Source organism: Gastrolobium bilobum, unplaced genomic scaffold (genome assembly GCF_033153095.1).
Source record: "Gastrolobium bilobum isolate Gb01-03AN ecotype WA unplaced genomic scaffold, APGP_CSIRO_Gbil_v1 utg12553, whole genome shotgun sequence".
In the NCBI taxonomy this organism is placed as follows: Eukaryota; Viridiplantae; Streptophyta; class Magnoliopsida; order Fabales; family Fabaceae; genus Gastrolobium; species Gastrolobium bilobum.
The window spans coordinates 23,528-49,417 of NW_026897643.1; the positions used below are offsets into that span (position 1 = coordinate 23,528).

At 37.9% G+C, this 25,890-nt stretch overlaps 1 protein-coding gene across 2 annotated transcripts in view; it reads right to left on the reverse strand.

Annotated features, from left to right (window-relative positions):
- Positions 1–540: 540 nt before the first annotated feature.
- The window catches only part of LOC133308931 (ABC transporter B family member 26, chloroplastic-like), a 38,031-nt gene continuing 12,681 nt past the window's right edge, over positions 541–25,890 (reverse strand). For both annotated transcript variants that reach the window (XM_061509665.1, XM_061509664.1), the window contains 12 exons: positions 20,658–20,712; positions 20,507–20,577; positions 6,364–6,466; positions 5,539–5,749; positions 5,384–5,457; positions 4,332–4,388; positions 4,177–4,251; positions 1,661–1,735; positions 1,310–1,591; positions 1,144–1,205; positions 1,005–1,065; positions 541–801 (listed from right to left, as the gene is read on the reverse strand). In XM_061509665.1, coding sequence (XP_061365649.1) covers positions 721–801; positions 1,005–1,065; positions 1,144–1,205; positions 1,310–1,591; positions 1,661–1,735; positions 4,177–4,251; positions 4,332–4,388; positions 5,384–5,457; positions 5,539–5,749; positions 6,364–6,466; positions 20,507–20,577; positions 20,658–20,712 — 1,207 coding nt within the window. In that variant the 3' untranslated portion in view covers positions 541–720. The remainder of the gene's footprint in view (positions 802–1,004; positions 1,066–1,143; positions 1,206–1,309; positions 1,592–1,660; positions 1,736–4,176; positions 4,252–4,331; positions 4,389–5,383; positions 5,458–5,538; positions 5,750–6,363; positions 6,467–20,506; positions 20,578–20,657; positions 20,713–25,890) is intronic.

Below are 25,890 nucleotides of genomic sequence, written 5' to 3' on the forward strand. Positions count from 1 at the left end.
TTTAGAGAGAATAAGGACAGAAAGAGGAGTTTGAAGGGGTGAACATGGATTTGGGAATAAATTACGAGGGCAATCATAGGAGGCGGTGAGTATTGACAAGTTTAAAAGGTTGGAAAATTGCTATTGCGTATAAGTGTTAAAAATTACTGATTTAATTCAAATGATATAAAAAACGAGGGTGTGAAGACACGAAATGATGAAGTGAGTATTTAAGAAATGGATTATATTTATCTTATGTTATATAAGATAAATAAATTTTCTACATACACAAAGTGAAGATGGATTCCACATTCATTTTTTTTCTCTTTCCTCTTATATGTGTGTCTCATTTGTAATTTTATTTCTATAACATAAGATAATCATTTTCCTACAACATAAGATAAATATAGCCCTTAAAAAATTTACTAATGTTGCTTAAAAGTATAAATAAGCTGAGCTAACATCACATCACAATCTGAGCAGCACTTCAGATTTTCTATACTATTATAATAAATGGAATATATACTTCTCCAGCTATATAAGAAGAAAATTTTTTCCTGCGGAGACATCGATAACAATATTTGTTCATTTTTATTTTTTCTCTACAGATGGTCCCACATTAACTGTGTCTGGAAGTGAGAGAACTTCTCCTTTCAATATAAATCCCTAAATAAATTGATACATGACAACACTGTTCACATGTCCCTCCTCTCCTTTCAAAATCTTAAACCCTAACTTGAATCAAGTCAAAATATCTGTTTGAATTTTATTTAATTTTGCATAGAGTCCATCCTTGAGCAGAAGTTCATCATGGTTTCCCATCTGCAGAAACACATTATGCATTGACGTTAAGCTGTCTATAAAAATACAACAAAATAGTGCCAGAATCTTGTGTGGTTCCAAGGCATTAACCATATCATTACGCAACGATATAATATTACAACAGTTTCGTGTCTGAACCATGAAATCAGAGGAGTTATAGACTAAAATGTTAGAAATAGTAACTAAGTTCAACTGGAAATCACCTCAATGATTCGACCATCATCCATAACAAATATCCTGTCAGCAGCTTTTATAGTAGAAAGCCTGTGAAAATTTGGCAATTGTTATGCAACCAATCTTAAAAAAAAAAACTAAAACAAAGCAAAATAGTTAACAAGTCACCTATGTGCTATGATAATGATGGTTCTTGATTTAGATTCATCTTTTAATGCATACAGCACCTCCTAAAATATTACATGACACGAAAACAGCAGCAGCATGCTCACATTTTCTTTTAGATAAAAATGGAAATTAGAACTTTAAAAAGCTAGAATTTTGAGAAATATACCTTGATATCATGCTCACTCTCAGCATCTAGAGCACTGGTTGCTTCATCAAGTATCATAATCACTGGGTCCCTAAGAATGGCCCTGGCGATGGCAATCCGTTGCTTTTGTCCCCCACTAAGTGCATTATCATCCACGAGGGTTTCATAGCCATTAGGAAGTGAAGAAATAAAGTCATGGGCAGAGGCCTGTTTTGCTGCCAGTTCGATATCTTCTTGTTTTATTTTCCTAGGGCAACCATATTCTATATTTGACTTGATGTCCATGTTAAAGAGATGGGGTTCCTATTTGAAACAAAAAAATTCAGAAAATGAATTTATAACTAAGTATAACAACAGTTTCAGCAGTGTAACCTGCGCAACATATCCGATGTTCTGCCTCAGCCATCTGATATCCAACTCTGTAAGAGGGAATCCATCAATATATATCTGTATATGAATTTAGATTACATAAGTAATGATTACCAAGAATCTTTGCGTATATAGACACGACTGACAGTCACATCACATTTCAAATTAGTCACAACATATCATAGATCAAAAGGCTAAGGTTTTATGGCAATGTAAATAATATGCAATTTTTTTTATATATTTAGTTGGAGAATTTTTTTTCAAAAATTATACTTGTTCTGCTTTGCTCGCATTTGTTTCAAGAGAATTTCTATCACATCAAAATTGGATAGCTTAGTTGTACTCTATAACCTCTTTGTTTGCTGTTTTATTTTTATTTTCCTTTTTACGAGGATTTATTATTGTTAAGAGTGTTAGTGTTAATAGTGTAGAAGTCCCACATTGAGTGTGTCTCTTTGTATTCTTCAATTGGTTTGCTATATAATAGCACCAATGTTGTGTAGTTTAATACAACAAGGATTACTATCATTTCCTCTTGTATCTATGATATTTAACATGGTATCAGGAATCTTAATCCGTTTAACTTAGTTCTATTTTCCATAATTTCAATATGGTTATAGAGAGATATCACCCTCCATGAGGGATTCCCGTTGCTATTTCTTTTTCGGGTTTTTCTTAGTATGCTCTATGACTGCAGCTTAGACTGATCTGTCACATCAGAAAAGAAGATCCTTGGGAAGTTGTTGGGTTGACCACCGTTGTCGTTGACCGACCACCGTTGACCGCGTCATCCACCGTTGACATCCGTCTCCGACGACTTTTCCGGTGACTTTTCCGATAACTTTCCGGCTACTTTTTCGGCGATCCACCACCGTCTCCGACGACTTTTCCGACGACCCACCGCCGTCTCTGGCGACTTTTTCGATTCCGCGAAGCTTTGTTTTTCTTTAATCTTCTTTCTTCCCAAGATGGAGTATTTATACTATTCATCATCCATCTTGAGGGGGAGCACTGTCCAAGTTGCTGATGTTGTCTCCGCTGATGTTAATTCTGACACCGAAGTTCCTCTTGAGGGGGAGCACTGTCCAAGTTGCTGATGTTGCCTCCGCTGATGTTAATTCCGACACCGAAGTTCCTCTTGAGGGGGAGCACTGTCCATGTTGCTGATGGTCATTCCAGCACAATTGTCTTTGCCGATGATAATTCCGGCACAGTTTAGAAGTTCCTCTTGAGGGGGAGCACCGTCCATGTTGCTGATGGTCATTCCAGCACAATTGTCTTTGCCGATGATCATTCCGGCATCTTCCATGTTTAGAAGTTCCTCTTGAGGGGGAGCACTGTCCATGTTGCTGATGGTCATTCCAGCACAATTGTCTTTGCCGATGATAATTCCGGCACAGTTTAGAAGTTCCTCTTGAGGGGGAGCACTGTCCATGTTGCTGATGGTCATTCCAGCACAATTGTCTTTGCCGATGATAATTCCGGCACTGTTTAGAAGTTCCTCTTGAGGGGGAGCACCGTCCATGTTGCTGATGGTCATTCCAGCACAATTGTCTTTGCCGATGATCATTCTGGCATCTTCCATGTTGATGTTCATTTCGACGCCATTTTTAGCACATTGTTGATTTTTGGTTTCTCATTTAGGAGATTTATTTTGATGTTATGTTACTTGGTCTTTCTTGTAATAAGCTTGTAGCATGTAGCATAGTCAAGGGGAAACCACGGCTGCTCACCAACTGTTAAATGAAATGTCTGAGAGGGATCTTGATGCTGATGTCCTGGTCAGCTCAGTTGTCTTTGCCGATGATAATTCCGGCACCATCCATGCTCTGATGTCCATTCCAGCACTGTCTCTTTATCAGCTCTTCAGACTGATGGTCATTCCAGTTGATATGTTGTACTTAGTCATTTCATTTCGTTGATGTAGCATTGTTGTTTTTGGTTCCTAATGGGAGTATTATTTATGTATCAAGCTTGTAGCATATGATCTATATGCTACAGCTTGAGGGGGAGTGTTAAGAGTGTTAGTGTTAATAGTGTAGAAGTCCCACATCGAGTGTGTCTCTTTGTATTCTTCAATTGGTTTGCTATATAATAGCACCAATGTTGTGTAGTTTAATACAACAAGGATTACTATCATTTCCTCTTGTATCTATGATATTTAACAATTATCATCTCCAGCTTGTATTCACTCCTTTTTTCCAATAATATCCAAAAGAAAATATATCTGCTATGTTTCCATATCACACATATGCAGAGAGAGGTAAAGATGTCAAGAACAAAACGAAACTTTAACAATAAGTAACAAGCAGAAGTAAAATATAACACATTCATATTCAACCAAAATGCACATCTTTATGTGTCTATCAAGTATCAACATGATTTATGGTAACAAACTATAGCTCGTACAGGCTTATAGGCCTGCAGATGCGCCATTTCTAGTCAATATTAAAAAGCAAGAGGCTTTTCAATTCAGGAGCAACATTGTCAATTATTTACAAATATTATAAATTATTTACCTGACCACTACTAGGCTCATAGAGACGAAGTAAAAGGTTGAGTAAAGTGCTCTTTCCACTACCACTCAGACCAACCTTGTCAAGGTATAGATGTCCAGTTAACCTTTGAGCATCACCAACATAAAATCACTAGGAAGAAAAGAGAGAAATCTTACTATGGCAATGACTTGATTTGCTTCTACAGTGAAGTTTAAGTGTTCTAGAACAGGCATCTGTTCAGAAGTCAGAAAAAATTGAAAATTAACAAGTACTTAAATCAACTATGAACACACCCATGCCTCAGAATTGAGTGGTAAAAGGGAAGCAAGGTAAAAAGAGAAAGGATTAAAAAGGATTGTAAGGATGCCAATTCACCGAATATTACAATGATCAGTGATTGGGTTAAGAAAATATGTTGTGATATGTCAATTGCATGTGATACGGGGACTAACAAACCAAAGTAAAAGGAATTGAGTACAACAATGCAAGATCCTTAATTTATTTTTAAAAAATGATATGTCAAGATCCTGACCAACCCCTAGCCCATAAAAGGATAAAGAGAAAGGAAGTTAAACAAGTAATAATGCATACAAATACACTATGTATATCTTCTATTTATTTTGGGGAAGGGGGCGAATACAATTTATATATGACACAATAGTATGTAAGAAGGAAAGATATCTTTCTAATGGCATCAGCAACATGGGTAATGGTGGCTTTGTGATGCCGGAGGCTGCTAATTCAGGTGGTTTTGGGAGGAAGTTATAGCATCTTTGGTGAAGGGCAGGAGAGGTGATTTGCTACCATAATGGTTGCAGCCATTTCTCTACTAATGTTGTGGTTAAAGTAATGGATGGGACATCTGGGTGCTTATGATAGAAAGCAAAGCAGTAATTAGCTGTGAACTCGTGATGAAACCAGTTTGGTAGTGTTGAAGCTGGTGGCAGTTACATGAATGGCTTACAGAAGGCGAAGGAAATGTCACATATAAGCTAATAATAATCCCCGAATGTAGTTTTTAAATAGTCATATGGCAATGATTATTGTTGATTAAGTGCTTCGGTAAGTTATTAAATAGACATAAAGCTAGTTTGCATTTAATGTAATATCAAATGCCCAGAAAACCACAAATGACCATATGCGTTTTAATTTTTAAGCTGAAGTGACTAACCAAATATTTCTTATAACAAATGGAGCAAGAGACACCCAATATAACAAAAACACATACCATCATCCTTGCAGGATAATGAAATGATACATTTACAAACTGAATATGCCCCATTAACCTCTGCAACTTCACTCCTGTACGCAGTGGGAAGCACGATTAAACAATATATAATTCCATACCTGAGTAGGGGGAGCAAGGGACTGACAGTTACTTACCTTTAGCTAAAAATTGGTCACTGGGCAAAAGATTCATCAGTTGGAAAGTTTTTTCAGAAGCTCCAATGGACTGCAATAATGATGATAAACTGTTTGTCACCCTCCAAGTAGCATAAATCAACCACTCGCAGTACAATACATACTTAGTAAGTTGCTCCACAGTTACACAACAACCAAGAACAGACATCCCTCCTAACAGCACTGCAAATATCTGCAAGTTGTAATTTAACAAATAAAAAATAAATTAGATATTTATCTATTACAAATGGCCAAAGCATAAAAAAGTTCTAAACCATTTGTCAGCTCATGAATGTCTACGTTTCAAAGTTTATTATAAAATAGCCAGGATAGACACCCAACTCTAAAAACTACCCGACCTACAATTCAAGAACCAAAAAGTTCCATCGGAAAATCCAAGTCATACACCCTTTTCCATGCTCACCCATGAACATACAACAGGACAAGTGGCCTAATGATGATAAACAATAGCAAAAAAACTTGAACTACTCTTTATGAAACATACCTTTAAATTTAGACATATACAAAACTTTTTATAACATTTTTTTTTAAGGACTAGTACGGTGAAACTTAAATCTTAGAGAGACTAATTTGGTGATAAATCTTCAGAGGGTTAATGTAGCAACACCCTAATCTTTAGAGGACCAAATTGAGGGTTTACTCTAAAAATTATAAAGGCGAAGAGGTACAAAAAAGGCAAAGGATAACTCTACTCCCATTTCTTATTCTTTTTTAAAATACGTAGCACGAAGGAATTGAGCATGCAATTATTGATTTTGAAACTTTTAATAAGCCAATGACCCAAACCTGAGTTGAACGGTATAAGGTGTTAAAGCTCAAGTTCCAGAACCCATAAGCAACGCTCTCTCGACGGTTTATATATGCTAATCTCTGTAGCCATTGCTTGTACCTGATTAGATATAGTACGGTATTATGGATATCAGTATTATTGTAACAGATATAACCATTACCAAAATAATGATAATTGATTAACTTGTATATACTTTTAGAATTATCTTGGAATATCTATAAATAATCATATAATCATCTATAGATATTAGTTTCTTTATTTTACTAGGATTTGAGTTAGGTTTGGGTTATCCTTTAAGCCCATTAGTTTCTCTATATATTGTACATCTTTATTCCTATTGAATAAAGTATTGTAATATACATCATTCATTATTCCCAATTTGGTACTAAAACTTGTGTTCTAGGAAACTTTGCTTCTGGATAAAAACCTGTGCATCATACCAGCAACCCATCTTCAGTACCAAACCCTCAAAGAGTCGCCAACCGCCCATCCTTAGCCTTAGATAGTCAGAAAACCATTGTTTGCCGCCTGAAACCACTGTTCACCACCATTTTTCCGACAAACAACAACGTGATTAAGAGTTCCTTGAGGAGGCGACGTTGTTTGTCCAAGCAGCACCGTCGCCAAAGCTTTGACTCGCAGCCACATACCAGAAGAAGCTCGAGGTGTCCGTTTCCTTTTTCCGACACATGCGCCGCTATTTCTGGCCGGACCACCACATAATTGATCGTCTTTTCATTCTCTTTGTTCTAACACTTTTTGCACTAGTTTCGTATGATCCCTTAACTTTTTTTGTTTTCCGATCGTCTCTTTCGTTCTTAGAGGCCCATGAATCTAATTTGTAATGGAGGACTCAAGTACTATAGTCAAAAGCACTGCCGACATTACCTCAGCTATTGTCCCGTCCATTACAACAATGAAACTAACTGGATCTACTACTTATAAGACTTGGTCTACCTCTGTTAAAATCTGGTTTGGAGAAGATAGATCTCAGCTCCTGAGTATTCTTTGGCAATCTATTGATCTAGTAGTTATTGATATTTTCATTCCCTTTGAGACCTGTTATAAGATGTGGGAGGAAGCAAAAGCCTTTACACAAATGACATCCAACAATTTTATTATATTGTTTCTCGAATAATGGAATTGCGCAAATCACCAGAGACTCGAATGGAGGCTTAAATTGGTAAGACTTGTTATTTGATACAGGAGTTCTTAGCTATGCTACCTCATACTGTTGATGCCTTTGAGTACAAAAAACAAGTGGAGTGTTTCCATTCACCAGCTATTATATTTTATACAGGACTATAATCCTTGGAAGTACCCTGAATTGACGAGATGACTGGTATAGGTGAGCTGTTGTATGTTAGTGCACGATTGGGGTTGTGCCATGTGAATGATGCAGGAAGTGATGCCATGTACTAGTAAGTGGACAATAATTTATCAAATTTGATATACAATGTAAGGCATAATGAGGATGAATTTTCTGAGGTGTGATTTGAAGCAGTCTGTAGTGTGCGTTCATAGAGAGTGGAGCCGTTAATGTGTGTGTTAATCAAATATGAGGAAATAATTTTTGGCTTCGAGTGATGTTGTGAACTTGTGGGATTCTTGCCTATGTGAAATGAATAATAGCTTGATTAAGCATTGCCAGATTGAATAGATGTCCTTCTAGGAAAGCTTGTGATGATTAAGATTTTAAGTTAAGGTGGTGACCTGTTAGCCTTTAATGGAAGGTTATTGTGATGGAGTCAAGTACGTGTGTGAAAATAGCTGGTGAATGGAATTATGCTTCGTTAAATAAAAGACTGATAGCTTTGCCTTACTGGTAGAGTGACTTGTGGAGTATTAAATATTTGTACATGCAACTTATGGTGGAATATGTATTGAAGATGCACCATGTTAATGTTGTTTTGGCTAGGTACTAATGATGTATGGTCGTGTGCTTGTATTAGCCTTGAATATTCCGAGAGATTGTATATCCACCGATGTTGAATTATAAAAGTAGTGACAATGATGGATTTAGTTCCATATGACAGGATAAGTAAGTTTTGAAAATCCCTATATGATGGGACTTAATTGTAAGAGATATGATATGATAGATTTGAACGGTACATCAATGGTTAAATGTAATGATTATGAGATTGGGGTATACAGGAATGAAATATATGTGGAAGTTATGGCATGAGTGTGGAACGATATGTAAACACAATTGTTGGTAGAAATCTTAGGCATGGAGCCTTTAATGTGAAAATCAATGATGGATTGTATGTTAAGCCTTGAGATGACTAAGTTGAATTGTAGGTATAGCCTTGTATATAAAAATTCATGAGTGGATTCGTGGTTGAAGGCTTTGAAATGGCCAATATGATATATAAATTGTAATGTGAGGTCTATTAGGTAACAGTGAAATGTTTTGAGAAATTGATTCGTCAATGTGTTTTGGTGGAAGTTAGTAAACCGGTAAGGTTAGATGCGGTATTAAGGTACAGAAAAGGTGCCTGTTTTGTATCGAGTGCAGAAGTGGAATTGCACGTTCTTAGATTAAGAACATGAGTAAAGATATATGTATGTACAACCTATGGCTAAAGGCCGTAATTAGGGATTACTCCCCCGAAGACTAAAATTACCATGTGCGTAAACTATATGATTAAATCGATGAAATTGCACTGAGGAACTGTTGATATACCAAAAGAGTATTTAATGTGGACTAAGATGTTTAGAAACTTTGGTTGTATAACAAAGTAAGACTATGTGGAAACTGGTATTGAGAAGGATTTAATGTTGAAAGTTATATATTTCGTAGGAATAAAACTCAACTAAGGATAACTGCTGGTTGAAATGTGTCAGGGTGATATGCGCCTGTGAGGCAAGGATTGAAAGTTAGGAAGTGATGAATTGAATTGCCCTGGATCTAGATTGGATATGATCCTACGTGGATATTGTTGACAAACTAAATAGATTAGCAAACTTTCCAAAATAAATTATGGGCTCTATATGTAAGATAACCCAATTAGTGAAAATGAATTAGTCAATCAGAAAAAGTTCGCAACTGCGACGTATGCTCCGGATGATCACATGTGGTGATACTGGATGATATTGAAAATTGGAAGGACCTGAAGACTCCAATTGGTCATATTGAAATGCTGGACTATAGTGAAAAGAGGCTAGGAAGCAAAGTAACTCCGATGTTAAAGATTCAGTGGAAAAGTCGTACACCTGAGGAGGCTACTTGGGAATGGGAGGATGAGATTCTCCGGCTGTATCCTGAGTTAGCGGATAGGTATAACTTAATTTTGCGGAAAAAATTTCAAAAAGGTGGTGTGAATATAACACCTCGTATTTCTAAATGTGTAATTATATATGCTAATGTGAATTAAAAGGGTAGGATTAGTGAAAATCCTGAAATTAGGGCCAAAATAGGTAAAAAGGACAAAATGGTAATTTACCAAACACGCAATCCTAGGCATGAAAAATTGAGTAAAAGGTCTCAAATGGTAAAAATAATGCCGGAAATGGATTCAGGACGAAAAATTGAGTGGACAGGCAAGTTTCGAAAAATTTGATGAATAGTGATTTTACCTGTGTAAAATACTGCGGTATAATTGTACCGATAAGTGCGAAAATATGATCAGTATTTTGAGGAAATAAAAATATGACGTGAATGAAAAAAATACGTAGGTTATGAATTTGTGGGTTAAATTGGGTGATTTAAGAAAGTTAAATGACATGTAGGACCTACTTTAAGTGATTTAAGTGGTTTAAGTGATTCAAACACATAAAAAACTGAACACTCTCTCTCCTCTCTTCTCCTTCATCGTGTTCTTCTCCACGGAAATGGGGTTTTGAAGATTTGATTTTCCAACTTTTTTTCTAGCCATTTTTGAGAGAAACTTTCAACAACAAAGTTATTCCCCTTGAGATTGTGAGTGACTTTCATGTAGAGTGCACCTTGTGGGGAGCATTGTGGAGGGAGAAATCCTCCATATACAGCCACGAAATTTGTGTATTTTGGGGAAATTTTGGTGACTTCTGAGTTGATTCATTGGTTGGAGATCACTCCCTTGGATCCTAGGGAGCTATTAGTGGTAAGTTTTCTCACTTTCATGGAGTTTTTATTGAGATCATAAAATGGATGAGTGTTTGATTATGTGTTGGTTGGTTGATGTGGTTAGGGGCTTTTAATGATGTTGCTCCTTTAGAATTAAATGCTTAGAATGATAAATGATGATGATTGATGCAATAAAATTTATGGTGATTTGTAAAGTTGTAACTTAGTGAAATTTGGAGTTGAATTCCAATACTTTGTGAAATGGCATGATGATAAGATTGGGTAATTGGGTTGTGGAGTAATTTTATGAGTGAATTATAAGATTGTATGATATGTAGAAGTGTTGGAATGGATTGGAAACCTTGAAGCATGATTCCATGTAGAATTCGACCTATAGGTTGGTTTAAGGAAAAATGAGGTGATGAATGTGGTGTAATCAATGGTTAATACCTTGGTGCATAAAGGGTCAGTTAGTTTGGTGATGGAAATGATTGAGATAGTTGAAGAAATGAAAAATAGCCTTTGGGACTTGGTGATTATAATTAGTTATAATTATTGTGAAATTGATGGATTGTTTGCAATTGATTGATGGTCATGGTTGTTGATCATATAGGTTGCCTCTCACGGACGCAATAGTGGAGGATTGAACTTGGAGCTTACGTGTGGAGCATTGCTCTTGGATTAGAGGTAAACCTTTGGAACTTGGGTTTTAATCCCTTGTGTGCTCCACCACACCCAGTGGAAGGTTGTGGTTGGATTTTGTGCTTTTTGACATGGTGTGAATATGTATGTTCATGCATTATTGCTTGATTGTGTGACATGCTTGGAGCATGTTGTGTGTGAAATTGTGTGATCTCTGGCCAGTAGATATGTGTTGGTTTGGACTTCCGCTGGAGTTATCCTTTAGGGATTCCGGTCGGGTTTTGCCGTAGGGCCGACTCTGGGAGCGGTACCAAGATGATCCAAACGTGGGACTTCCGCTGGATAGGGCTCATGAGGAGTTCCAGTTGAGTTTTGCCATGGGGTCGTCTCATCCATGGAAGAGGCACCAGGAAGCTTCCCGGGAGTTATATGATGGGGTCCTTGAACGGAATCCTTATGTGGATGTTCTTGGATTTGTGCCCAGTTGTTGGTGATTTTGGATGTTATGCATATTACATGATGTTATTTGTTGCAGATTGAGTGAGCCATGGGGTGGAGTGATCCTCTAGTACCCTTGGTTTTCTGAGATACATTTGTATATCTCACCCCGCGTTTGGGAACATCATTTCAGGTTCAGGTGAGCACGTTGGAGCTTCGGGATAGAAGCCCACCTAGTGGGAGATAGAGTTGATGCATGAGATTCATATGTCATTTTGAGAAATTCCTATATTTTGTTGACATTCATTGTGCAGAGGACTTAGTATATGAACATGGTATTGCATGTAGTTGTATTTACCATGCTTTTGTGGTTCATGTGTAATCCTAAGTCCATTGATTATTAGTTGTATTTTGGAATCCAATTGTATATGCCTCACTTTATCATTTTGGATATGGGTGAGCATGGAGGATGTCCATGCCACTTGGATTATGCTTAACAATTTAGTTGTTGTAAAGAATATTGTATGGAGGTTTATAATTGATGGAAGGACCAATGACATAATGAATGTATTGAGTTGTGAAATTAGTCAAGTGAATATTGGGATGATAATTAATTAGGTACATAGTTGGAGAATTGGTAACTGTTGAAAATATAAATAGAGTGCTGCCCAATTTTCACCTCCTATATGATAGAATTGAACCCCTTGGCCTTCTTGGAAGTTATAGATCTTTCTTTTAGCTTTCCGATGAGACCAAGATTGTGTAAATTGGATTAGTATAACTCAAGTTATGGGTAAAATACAAAAGTAGGTCAAATTGCCCTGTTTTGGTGCCTACCTCCAGAACTGTGGCGCTATTAGCGCCAACCATCAGTGGGAGGCCGTAACCATGGCGCTATGGGCGCCAATCTGGCGCTGTGGGCGCCGTCCTCACTGTCTTCTAGAGCATTGTGGCGCTGTCAGCACGGGAATGGCGCTTTCAGCGCGGGGGTCCTGTGGATTCAGCACCCATTTTCTTAAAAAATTCATAACTTGGGCTATGGTGCTCCAAATTGGGCGCGGTTTGAACCCATGCGTAGCTAACGAAGAAATATATAACATATTAAGGAATGAGAAGCATTTGAGAGGTACAAAATTGTTAGAGTAAATAAAAAGGCGAAGGCATTTAGTGTTAAACATGGATAGAATGAGTTTTAAGCTTTGTTGGTTTATGGGAACCACTTAGCCACCTTCAAATGTAAACTGTATGGTATTAAGCTAATGTATTCATAATTCTGCTATAAATTTTGAGTTGTGATCACAGTTAGTATATTGTCTGATACGATTATTTTAAAAGTGCGAACATTAATAAAAGTTTAAAACTGTTGTGATTGTGACTGCGCTTAATATCATAATTGTCGATAACACACCGGTCCGGTAACGGGGTGTTACATTGATCATGTTGAAGAGCGCTACTATAGGAAGTACCCTCGCTTAAGGCCACCAGTTGCCAACCTTGCTCAAACCGACACTTCGTTATCCTCTACTGGATCAATAACTATCTCAAGTGCAGATTATCAAGCACTTTTTAGGAAGTTTACTTCTTATACTTCTGTTGCAGATACTAGTAATCATGTTGCTTATCTTTCTCAATCATCTCTTAGATCTTGGATAATTGACTCAGGTGCTACTGATCACCTTTGTGGCAATAAGGACCTTTTTACCTCACTTATTCTAATCATCTACCTTCTGTTACTCTTGTTGATGGCAGCAAGGCCCCTACTCATGGCATTAGGCAAGCCTATCCAACTCCTTATTTGACTCTAACCTATGTTTATTATATACTTGGCATTCCCTTTAATTTGATATCTGTTAGCCAATTGGTTCGTTCCTTTTCATGCATCATTACCTTCTCTAACCACACTGTCTCTATGCAGGATCCGGGTATGAGGAAGACAATTGGAGTGGGTCGTGAGTCATATGGGCTCTACGATCTGGATGTGCTTCGTCCTTCAATGGCGTGTTCTCTCATGGAGTCTCCTAAACTAATCCATATTCGCCGAGTTCATCTAAGTCTCTCCAAACTTCAGCAAATGGTTCCTTTTTTATCCATTCTTCAGTCTTTAAATTGTTAGTCCTGCCAGCAAGTAAAGCACACTCGCTTCTCCTTTACTAGTAGAGTCAATAATTGTTCATTCCGATATTTAGGATCCGAATCGAACTATGTCTGTCTCGGGTTTTCAATATTTTTTTCCTTTATGGATAATTTTTCTCTTTACACTTAGGTTTATTTAATGAAAATTTGGTCTGAATTATTTTATATCTATAAAAAAATTTGTACTAAGGTTCATACTCAATTTGGTGCTTCTATTTGAGTTTGCAGAGTGATATGCTAAATAGCATATGTCTTTTGAATTCTCTGAATTTTTTGAAAAACAGGGGACAACTTGGAAAGGGTAATCAGAAATATATTATTAATTTGTGTATATTATCTGTACAGAGAGGTCTCTATTTATAAAGAATAAAAGACCTAATCCTTGACCTAATGGGCTTGGCCCAATACAACAAATAATAATAATAATCAGCTAAATCACTAATATTTACAACACTCCCCCTCAAGCTGAGGAATAGATATTTATCATTCCCAGCTTGCTAGTAAGTTCTTGAAATCTGTCTGAAGGAAGTCCCTTTGTCAATAGATCAACTAATTGACGCCCAGTGGGAATGTATGAAGTGGTAATCAACCTGCTATCAAGTTTCTCTTTGATGAAATGGCGGTCGACCTCAATATGTTTAGCCCGATCATGTGAACTGGATTATGAGCTATACAAATAGCGGACTTATTATCACATAGCAGCTTTATAGGTCCCTCACATTTTATTTTGAGATCATCAAGTACAATTTTCAGCCACAGTAACTCACAAATGCCTTGAGCCATAGCTCGAAATTCAGCTTCTGCACTTGATCTGGCAACCACATCTTGTTTCTTACTTCTCCATGTCACCAAGTTACCGCAAAGAAACATGCAATAACCAGTGGTAGAACGACGGTCAGTCACGGATCCAGCATAATCAGCATCAGTGTAGACTTCTAAAGAAAGATTACCATCACGTCGGAATAACAATCCTTTACTAGGAGTAGCTTTAAGATACTGAAGAATTCTCTCTACTTCCTGTACGTGTTTCTCCTTTGGATCGTGCATAAACTGACTGACAACACTAACAGCATAAGCTAGGTCTGGTCTAGTATGAGCCAGATATATCAATTTTCCAACTAGCCGTTGATATTGTCCTTTATCAACTGGAGGACTCTCCTCTTCAAAGCCTATCTTGTGATTCTGCTCAATAGGAGTATTAGAGAGTTTACACCCGAGCTTCCCTGCTTCTTTGAGAAGATCCAAAACATATTTCCTCTGACTGATAAAAATTCCTTTGCTTGAATAAGCTACTTCTATCCCTAGGAAATATCTCAGTTTCCCAAGGTCGTTGACTTCGAATTCAGAAGCAAGCCGTGTCTGCAGAATCTGTCTCTCCACAAAATCATCACCTGTGATAATAATATCATCAACATATACAAGGAGCACAGTAAGCTTCGCATTTTGGGAGTGCTTGAAGAAAAAAGTGTGATCTCCTTGACTCTGTCTATATCCTAAGGTCATCATAACCTTAGTAAACCTTCCAAACCAAGCACGAGGTGACTGCTTCAATCCATACAAAGCCTTTTTTAATCGACAAACTTTATTTTTCCCCTTCACAGAATCAAAACCAGGCGGGATTTCCATGTAGACTTCTTCTTCTAACTCACCATTGAGAAAAGCATTTTTCACATCAAATTGATTTATATCCCAATTGTAATGGGCAGCAAGGGACAACAAGATTCTCACTGTATTCATCTTTGCAACTGGAGCAAAGGTTTCTTCATAATCAATGCCATAGGTTTGAGTGTAACCTTTGGCGACTAATCGAGCCTTGTATCTCTCAAGAGTGCCATCAGAATTATATTTCAGGGCATAAACCCATATGCACCCTACTGCTTTCTTTCCGTTGGGTCTATCAATAACCTCCCATGTTTTATTTTTCACCAACGCATTCATCTCCTCTTGCATGGCTTGAGCCTTATTCCCATCTTTCAAAGCTTCATGTACTAATTTTGGGATTGAAGTAGAATCTAGTGCTGAAACAAAGCTTTTGTGCTGCACAGAAAGATTAGCAGAGGAAACAAAATGGGAGATAGGGTATTGAGTACAAGAGGGACAGGAAGAACAAGATTTCTTGGAACAAGATCTTTTTCCTTTTCTTAAAGCAATGGGTAAATCATCAGAAGCAGTAGTAACGGGTAAGTCATCAGAAGTATTAACATCATGATTAGAAATATGAGATTCAGGACTTACCAGTGGTTCAGACGATTGAGGTTGTTGTTGAGGCAATGTGGGTTGTTTCCTTCTTTGATATACCAATTCATGTGTCACAATCTTCTGTATCTCTGGTGTACTTGATGTATCAGTTATAGGAGGATCAGTCACAGGAGGATCAGACATAGACACATTAGGAACAGGAACAAGAGGAAGAGACACTGACACAGGTGAAGGAGTAGACACTGAAGATTCTAATTCAAAGAAGGAAGGTGATGAGTCTTCTGGTGAATTATTCTCCCCCTGAAGATGAGGACCTTGGAAAAAGGACTCAGATTCCTGAAGTGTAACATCCATAGAAACAAAAAATTTCCGACTTCCAGGGTGATAGCACTTGTAGCCCTTCTTATCAGGAGCATATCCAAGGAAGACACATTTAAGAGCCCTAGGATCCAACTTACTGCGATGCTGTTTATGAATATGAACAAAGACAACACACCCAAACACTCGAGGAGGAAGACTTTGCAAAGTTGGAACATAAGGAAAAAAAGAAGTCATGGAGTAAATAGGACTACATGATCGAGAACCCGAGTGGGTAGACGATTGATCAAGAACGCTGCAGTAAGAATGGCATCTCCCCAATAGCATTTGGGTACATGTGTTTGAAACAGTAAGGCACGAGCAACTTCAAGAAGGTGACGATTTTTCCTTTCAGCAACCCCATTTTGTTGAGGGGTGTCTACACAAGTAAGTTCATGAATCATACCTTGATTTTGTATAAATTGGGAAAAAGAGTGATTGACATATTCAGTACCATTATCTGTCCTTAGTCTTTTGATTTTTTTACAAAATTGAGTCTCAATCATTTTATAAAATTGAAAGAACAATTGTGGTACCTCAGACTTTTCATGCATTAAGTAAACCCAAGTTACACGAGTGCAATCATCAATAAAAGAAACAAACCATTTATTTCCAGAAGAATGAGGGACCTTAGAAGGACCCCAAACATCAGAATAAATAAGATCAAAAGGTTCAACACTTTTAGTACTCCTAGAAGGGAAAGACACACGATGATGCTTAGCAAACTCACAAACATCACAATGAAAAGACTCAACAGACTTAGACAAAAACAAAGACGGAAATAAAGACTTGAGTAAACTAAATGGAGGATGTCCCAAGCGCTTATGATGAAGCCAAATCAGAGAATCAGCAGTTGACTGGCCATGTGACAGCAAGATGTGATCCTTAACATGAGTTGCAGGAGTGTGACACCAGATAGTACAACCCACCTTGCTCTTTAGCACCCCCAATCGTCTTCCCCGTGGCGAGATCCTGAAAAACACAGTGAGTAGGAAAGAAGGTTACAGTGCAATTTAAATCTTTTGTGATTTTATGAATAGAAAGAAGATTAGTAAAAAGTTTAGGGACATGAAGAGCATCTTTGAGATGTAAGGAAGGCTGTAATTTTATGTTACCAGAACCCGCAACTGATGTATGTGAGCCATCAGCTACGGCTATCCTATGAGTGCCAATGGTAGGGTTATAAGAAACAAAGGGGTCAGCACAACAAGCCATATGATCAGTAGCACCAGAATCAACAACCCAAGAATGTTTAAAATCAATACATGAAGTAAGAAAAGAAGAAATTTTGGAGCTCATACCAGTCATAGCCAAATCACTAGTACCAGATGGCTTATTCAGAGAATCAAGTATGGTCCGAAGTCGTTCCAACTCATCTGGACGAAATGCAGGTTGGGTCTCATTAGGTGCAAGAGCTATATCAGAAGAAGTAAAATGCGCTTGACCACCCATCCTTGCCATCTTTTCTAAGACAGTTTGTTTTCCATGGAGGCGATAACATAGATCCTTGATATGACCTGTTCTTTTACAATAAGAACACCAGCGATCATCTTTCTTAGGTCTAGAAGATGCTCCATCAGAATATTTTGGAAAGGAACTCCTGTAAGTAGAACCATCCTTTTTTGTTGAAATCATAGCAGACCCATCAGTGGGTTTAGAAGCAGCACCATCATTTGATGATAACATGGCAGATTTATCAGGGTTCATCATAACACCCCGACGATTCTCCTCTCCCCGAACAGTATTGAAAACAACAGAAAGGGATGGAAAAGTTTCTTTGCCAAGTATCTGAACCCAAATAGGATCATACTCGGAATTCAAACCAGCAAGAAAATCAAAAATACGCTCATTTTCCACCTCCTTGGCTAAAGCAGTAGCATCTGCAGTACATTTCATCTTCAAACTCTGAAATTGATCAAGTTCAGTCCATAACTCCTTCAAGGTGCCATAGTACTCAGTCACGGATAAAGAATCTTGTTTTGTAGTGAATATTTTATTACGCAATTCATAGCGCGCAGCCATATCCTGTTTCAAGGAATAAGTGGAGCGGACAGTTTCCCAAATCTCCATAGCAGAAGACAGGAACATGCAGTGACGAACCACTTCAGGAGTCATCGAATTCCACAACCAAGTCATGATAAGAGAATCCTCATTATCCCAGACAGCAAAAACAGGATCCGTGGCAGCAGGAGCAGGGCCATCAAGATGAGCAATCTTATTGCGACTCTTGATGGTAGTACGAATGAGCTGAGACCAAGACAAATAATTTGATCCGTCAAATCGATAACTCTGATGTAGATTTGGAAGATCATTGTGACCAAGAGGGGTCACCACAGATGGGGTAGAAATTTTTTCAGATGTGTTTAGAGTTGACTCGGTGTCGGAAGCGGCCATACTGCAAAAAAAAATACTCAAAGAATAGTACCAAGAAGCCAAAAATCACGAAAAATTACCAAACGACGTCCGATACGAATGAGCTGAGACCAAGACAAATAATTTGATCCGTCAAATCGATAACTCTAATGTAGACTTGGAAGATCATTGTGACCAAGAAGGGTCACCACAGATGGGGTAGAATTTTTTTCAGATGTGTTTAGAGTTGACTCAGTGTCGGAAGCGGCCATACTGCAAAAAAAATACTCAGAATAGTAACAAGAAGCCAAAAACACCGAAAAATTACCAAACGACGTCCAATCAAAGAGGAAAGCACAGATCCAGAACCGCCTTGGAGAGACGATCAAGACTGCAGTGGTCCGACCACCAGAACCTCCTCCACGCGCCGGAGAAGCTGGCGGCGCGTGGGTTTCACGCGCAGGGAGAAGGGAGGCGCGTCTGACGTCCGGTGACCTTGGGCTTTTTAGTGCGGCTGGGTCTGTGGCTGGTCGGAGCAAAAAATCGACCGGAAAAATGTCCAAATCGTGAGAAACAGGTTCTGAGTTTGACGTGAAACGTGAAACAGGTTGGAACGTGATGCGTGAAACAGGTTCTGAGTTGGAACAATGATCTTCTGTTGTGTAAAGAAGAAAAAAAAAAAAAAACAGAGATGTTCTCGGTCCAAGAGGTCCCTGGAAAATTTTTCCGGTGGCGGCTGATGGCAGCGAGAGACGAACAAGGTTTCGTAGGCGCGGAAGCAGAGTCCTCAAGATCGAGAGCTCTGATACCAACTTGGAAAGGGTAATCAGAAATATATTATTAATTTGTGTATATTATCTGTACAGAGAGTCTCTATTTATAAAGAATAAAAGACCTAATCCTTGACCTAATGGGCTTGGCCCAATACAACAAATAATAATAATAATCAGCTAAATCACTAATATTTACAACAGGACATTACACCAGACTACATGCCCTTACACTGCACAACAAAATGGAGAAGCCGAACATAAAAATAAACATCTTGTTGAAACCGCACATGCTCTTCTCCTTCATATGAATGTTCCACTCCGTTTTTGGGCAGATGTTATTATCACCTCCTGTTTTCTCATCAATCGCATGCCCTCTTTCGTGCTTAACAATGAAGTCCCACACAATGTTTTATTTCGAGGTACACCTCCCTATCCACTGCCTTCACATGTTTTTGGTGTACTTGCTTTGTTCATTACTTCACTCCGAAAAAAGATAAATTAAGATCCAAAGCCTTCAAATGTCTCTTTCTTGGTTACTCTTATTTATTATTCTCAATTTATACATGTTAGTATCACACTCAGAATGAAGATATGGGTTCATTTCCTAGCAGCTAAAGCTTTCAAAATAGCTCCCAGTTAGTAATTTGACACTAATGTAATGTGTTAATCTAAAAAAGTCAATAACTATTCTTTAGTTAAATTCTTTATAGCTATAGTCATTAAATCAATATGGCATCAATACAGTTCTGTGAGTTGTACTTTGTTTGATTCTCTGGTTCAGGAGAAATAAAAGCAAGAGTGTATGGTTGTAAGGGTCTTGAACTTGGCATATATGATTAGGCTCCTGTCTAATATAGCTTGAAGCTTCAGGATGTTGATGAGGAGATATTTTACTATGTTTCAAAAGTAACTATTAAAGAAGTAATATAAAATCATTCATGCAATTTCACCTAACAGTTTGAGCTTTTGGGAGAGTTAATTCATGCATGATACCAAGGCCATTTTGAAGAAATGATCTAAAGTTTGACCCTTGCCTCTCCCATTCTTCTAATGGAAAGTTAAATTTCAACACAAGTTAAGTGAGTCTGTGCATTCATGCTTAAGTTTTTTAAAGAAGTGGTTTGTGATAGAAATCATCAAGTCAAAATATAGATTTTCAACAAGAACAATTAAAGGGGAAAAAACAAAACAAAGCACCTTCCAAATTCTTTTTTTCCTGCTCCATAAGCTCGAACAATTCTTATTGAAGAAATTGTTTCCTGGGCTACCTGCAATAGGTAAGGAAATAATCAAAATAAGATTCTGGTTACTATTTTAGAAACAATGTCTACCAGAATGATGTGTATACGTCATTGGCACAAGCTGTGAAATCTTGGGTTAGTTTTGCTGCTTTTCTTTGATATCTATAAAACAAACAACAAATAAATGTTCAGACAATCAACATTGCCAAGGTGCAAATAAAATCATTGATATAAATATCTATATCTGATTTAAATATGTAAACATTTAAGCACAAGCAATAACACCTCAAAGAAAAGGAAGAGAAAAGAAGAAAAGAGAAAAAATAGAAAAAAGTCAAAACGTAAAACATTCTGTATATTCTCTGATTTATTCAAAACATGAACCGTACAATAAGATAAATAGTGGAGCTGCACATGACAGCTCAACAATAAAGCAACAAAGGTAAATTCTAGAATTAGTACACCTCACCTATTCTAGAAAATATTAACTGAGGTAACAAACAAGCAATAAAATTATAACAAGAATAGAAAAGAATATCCTCAATACAAAAAACTATAATATCCTAAATGCACCTCCTCAAACTCATGGGTGTGATGAAAACAGTGTTGAATCCAGAACCATGAGTTTGGTTCTAAGATCAGTGAAGCGTGCTGCAGACAGGGCTTTTGTAAATGTATCTGCAATCTGATCACAAGCTGTGACACCAGACCCACAAACCTTCCTTCAGATCACTCAATTAACTAGAGCAGAACAAGTAATGTTAGGGAATGGTCAGGGTTTGGCAATAACAGCTGTAAGATCTTTACAGTTTTCTTCACCATCTCAAGCACACACTACCCTTTTCCTTAATAATCTTATATTTGTTCCTTCCATTACAAAGAATCTGGTTAGTGTTAGTAGGATAATTCTGTCTATTTTGAATTTCATCCTCACTATTGTTTTGTAAATTCACAGGATTCTCATCAAATTCTTCTTGAAGGTGTTCTTGGCAGTGATGGCTTGTATTGGTTCACGGACATCTCTCCTCAACAATATTCTTCTTGTGCTTCTTCTTGTCTCACTACTACCTTTCCAGTAACTACTTTATCTTCAAGTGATACCTCTCTTTCTTTTGCTGAACCATCTACTGCTATTCAAAATGTTGACACTTCTTTCACATACGCTCTCTAGCATGATAGATTACGTCATCTTCATCATGAGGCTTTAAAAATTGTCTTGGAGCCTATAGTTGTTACTGCCAAACCTTGGCCATTCTCTAACATGACTTGTTCTGCTCCAGTTAATTAAGGGCTTTAAAGGAAGGTTTGTATGTCTTGTGTCACATGATGGGACGCACCAGAATAAGGAAACCACTCTAGATTTTGTGATGTAGTAGGAGTAGGAAGTAATCTTTGGTTATTAGGCGGAAAGGATAGTGTTGTTAGCAATGCTTGAGGCTGACTTTGATGTGGTTGATATTGTGGCTGGTGATTGTTGAGGGAAAAGGAATTCTGGAGTTGATTAACATTCTGCTCTGTTTGGGAGTTGCAATGAAAAATGGGCATTGATGAGGCTGGGTATTTTGCTATGGTGAAGTTAAAGGCATTTGTGGAGGAAGAACTGAGGATTAGGAGGAGGTGGCTGAGTGGGAACAAAACTAGGGTCAAATTGGTGCCAACATGTTGAGATATATAAAACCATTAATGTAGCCTCACCCAACAACTTAAGCTTTTGGGTTGAATTAGTTCTTTACATGGTATCAGAGCCTCGTGTCCCGGGTTCGATCCTCGCCGCCCCCCACTTTCTTTCAAGTGGAATTTCTTTGTTCGCACAGGTAGGTGGGCCTGTGCATTGTCCACCCTTCAAGCCCAGTGGACTCTTGTATGAGGGGGCGTGTTGAGATATATAAAACCATTAATGTAGCCTCACCCAACAGCTTAAGCTTTTGGGTTGAATTGGTTCTTTACACAACATGATTGTACCTCATGGTCAAATTTATAACAGAGTTGACACTACAGATTACTTCTTCCTCTTCCCTTGCCTTTATTTCCTCTTCTATTGAAACGACCACGGCCTCTTCCAGAATCAAACAAGCCTCCAAAGAGTTGTTATTGTTTGCTCTGTACAGGAAGCTAAAAATCTGGGGTAAACAGAGATTAGGATGTACTAATGTTGGTGGGCTTTGAAGAAGGAGATGCATTAGATTGATGGGTTGTATTAACAGACTTTGAATCATGAATTAGAGATCCTTGATGTTTAATGAACCTGGATCTTGAGCAAGGAGTTCAATCTCAAGGTCATCAACCAAGAAAGGAACATCACGTGCATGTATTGCAGTAATGAATGAGTCATACTACTGTGGAAGTCCTTCAAGAATGAGCTCCACTTGCTCTTCGTCAGAAATTGGACACCCAATAGCCATGAGTCCATCAATGAGAGATTTTACTCGAGCAAGGTATTCAGAAATGGTTCTTCCTCCCTTTTTGATACTTCGTAACTCAACTAGCAGTTGGCGTGCCTTTGATTTCATAAGCCCATGAAAATATTTGTGTATTTTCTTCCACACTTGCCAAAGTGAACAAGACCAAGGACTTTGTTCATTATCGGTTCTGACAAAGTGGTCATCAACCATGAAAGAAGGGTTTGATCCTGGGTTTCCCACTCAATCTAAGCTGGGCTGACCTGATCTGCAACACGATCCTCTTCTGAAAGATACCGGTGTGGTATTTGTGGATTAACGAGATAACTTTGAAGCTGATGTAATTTTATCACTGGTTCTACCAGCTGCTTCCAGATGAGGAAGTTGTTTTCGGTGAGTTTCACCGTCATATGGTGAGCAATAAGCCCAGATTTGGATTCAGCGGAAGCCATTAGGTAGGGAAGATTTCTTGTTTAGGCCATCAGAGAGAGTTCTGATACCATCAAAGAAAAGGAAGAGAAGAAAAGAAAAGAGAGAAAATAGAAGAGAGTCAAAACGTAAAATATTCTGCATATTCTCTAATGATTCAAAAGATGAACAGTACAATAAGATAAATAGTGGAGCTACACATGACAGCTCAACAATAAAGCAACAAGGTAAATTCTAGAATTAGTACACCTCACCTATTCTAAAAACTATTAACTTAGGTAAAAAACAACAAGTAGTAAAATTGTAACACAAATAGAAAAGAATATCCTCAATATAAAAAGACTATAATATCCTTAATAACACCTAAGGCAAAAAATATTTTTCATCTTTAAGTGCCTCAAAAGAAAATCCTTAATCTCAAATAAGACGGTTTCAAGAAAAACTAAGATGTCATTAAGTTCCTCATCCCATTACTAGCCTATATAAAATTAAAACAAACTAGAACTAGAATGAATGAAAAACTCCAAACTGAGACAAACACAGAGTTCAATATTATGCACATGTCAAAATGTGCATTCCCAAAATTTGCCTCAGTTCCTAGATCTTTCATGTCAAATAACTTTGACAACTTTTTCAGATCGCCAATCATCTCTATGTCTTGCCCCACAATCTGTTACGTATAATAGAAGGACAATAAATCTATTAGGAACATTTTAGAGTGGACACAATGATCTGTATCAGTTCTGGTATGCCCATGGGTTATCATGGAGGAGTGAAATTCCTTATACCACTTCCTAGGAGCTTGCTTTAATCCATAAAAGCTCTTTTTAATCCTACAAACCATGTGTTCATTCCCTTTTCCTTGATCCCTTCAGGTTGAACCATGTAGATCTTTTCCTCCAAATCACCATGAAGAAATGGAGTTTTCACATCTAGTTGCTCAAACTCCAAGTCCAAGCTAGCTATGAAACCCAGTATGACTGTAATAGGGTTCATTTTGACAGCCCAAGACAAAATCTCATCAAAATTTATTGTTCGTTTTTCTCCAAAACCATTTGTGATGAAGTGAGCTTTATATTTCACTAGCTTGTTACCATCTCTCTTGAGCATGAACCCCACTTATTTTTTGATGAAACCACAATTTGGAATTGAAAGAAAATTCAGATTCAATTAAAGAGACATTCAATATGACAGTTTCAACAGCAAAGCAGTAAAAATGGCTGATACAGCCCTTGAAGGATAAGAAATGCAAACCGAAAATAAAGATACCCAAGGGACTCCACGGTACCCTTTCCCACAATTCACCATTGAATTACACAAGTTTTTCCATACCCTCACACTCCTACAATAACCTAACATATATTCTCCTTACATACTCTCTCTCCTCTAACAAACTCCTCACCACAGACCCCTCAATTCGTTATAACCAACTTGGATAAGTGCTCTTCATTATCAGCTCCTTCAGTGTTGGGTAATTGCTCCTCAGTATCCACTCCTGTTAAAGGGCCAATTGTCTCCACCATTGAGGATCATCTCCTATTGGACTCACCAGCCATGGCCCAACATTTGTCTCTGCATCTGCATTATATTCTTCATTTCGCTTTGCCTCTGCATCTGCATTTTGTTCTTCTGTTGCCTTCTGTTCATTTCTCCTCTTCCTTCTACTATAAACATTTTTCAGCATCTCACCAATACCCCCTCCTTAACATTCACCTTGCCCTCAAGGTGAAATTGAGGAAATTGATCTTGGAACACAACCAAATCTTCCCAAGAGCGCTCACAATCTAGTAATCCAGCCCAATGCACCAGGATTTCAGTCTGCCCCCCTACCAATCTGCGGCCGTCCACTGCTGAGCATTTCCAATGAGTCAGATAAACATTGCGAGAAAGGCAAAACCTGAACAGCAGGATTCAAAGCCCGTTTGAGTTGTGATACATGGAAGACTGGGTGAATTTTAGCATAGTCAGGGAGAAGTGATTCATAAGTGTTAGAATATATTAAATATGATTAGATATGATTAGTCTGTAATTATTATGATTAGATATGATTAGTCTGTAATTAATTCTGATTGTATTAGGTTTGTATTAGGTTTGGGCCTTTCACTTAAGCCCATTAGAGTCTCTATATTGTAACCCTCTAAATTAGATCAATACACAACATATTATTTTATATTCAAGTTGGTATCAGAGCTCTTTTGTTCTGAGGACCCTCGCTTTCGCTTAGAAACCTTGTTTTTGCTTTAAAACCTAAGCCCATTGCTTATGAGTCCTCTTTCTTTGTCGTGCGTCCTTCCGGCAAGCCATCTAGGGCTGTAAACAGCTTCTGAGTAATTTTCCAAACGCGTCAGCACCGTCGACGGCCAACGGAACCACCGTCCACCACTAGGACCACTGTTCAGGCCACCGGAGACGTTTTTTCGGCGACTTTTCAGACCAGACGTCACGCGATCAGGACCGTCTCCTCCCGGCGATCAAGTCTGTGGAGGTCCGGTCATCAACGCATCCCTCACGC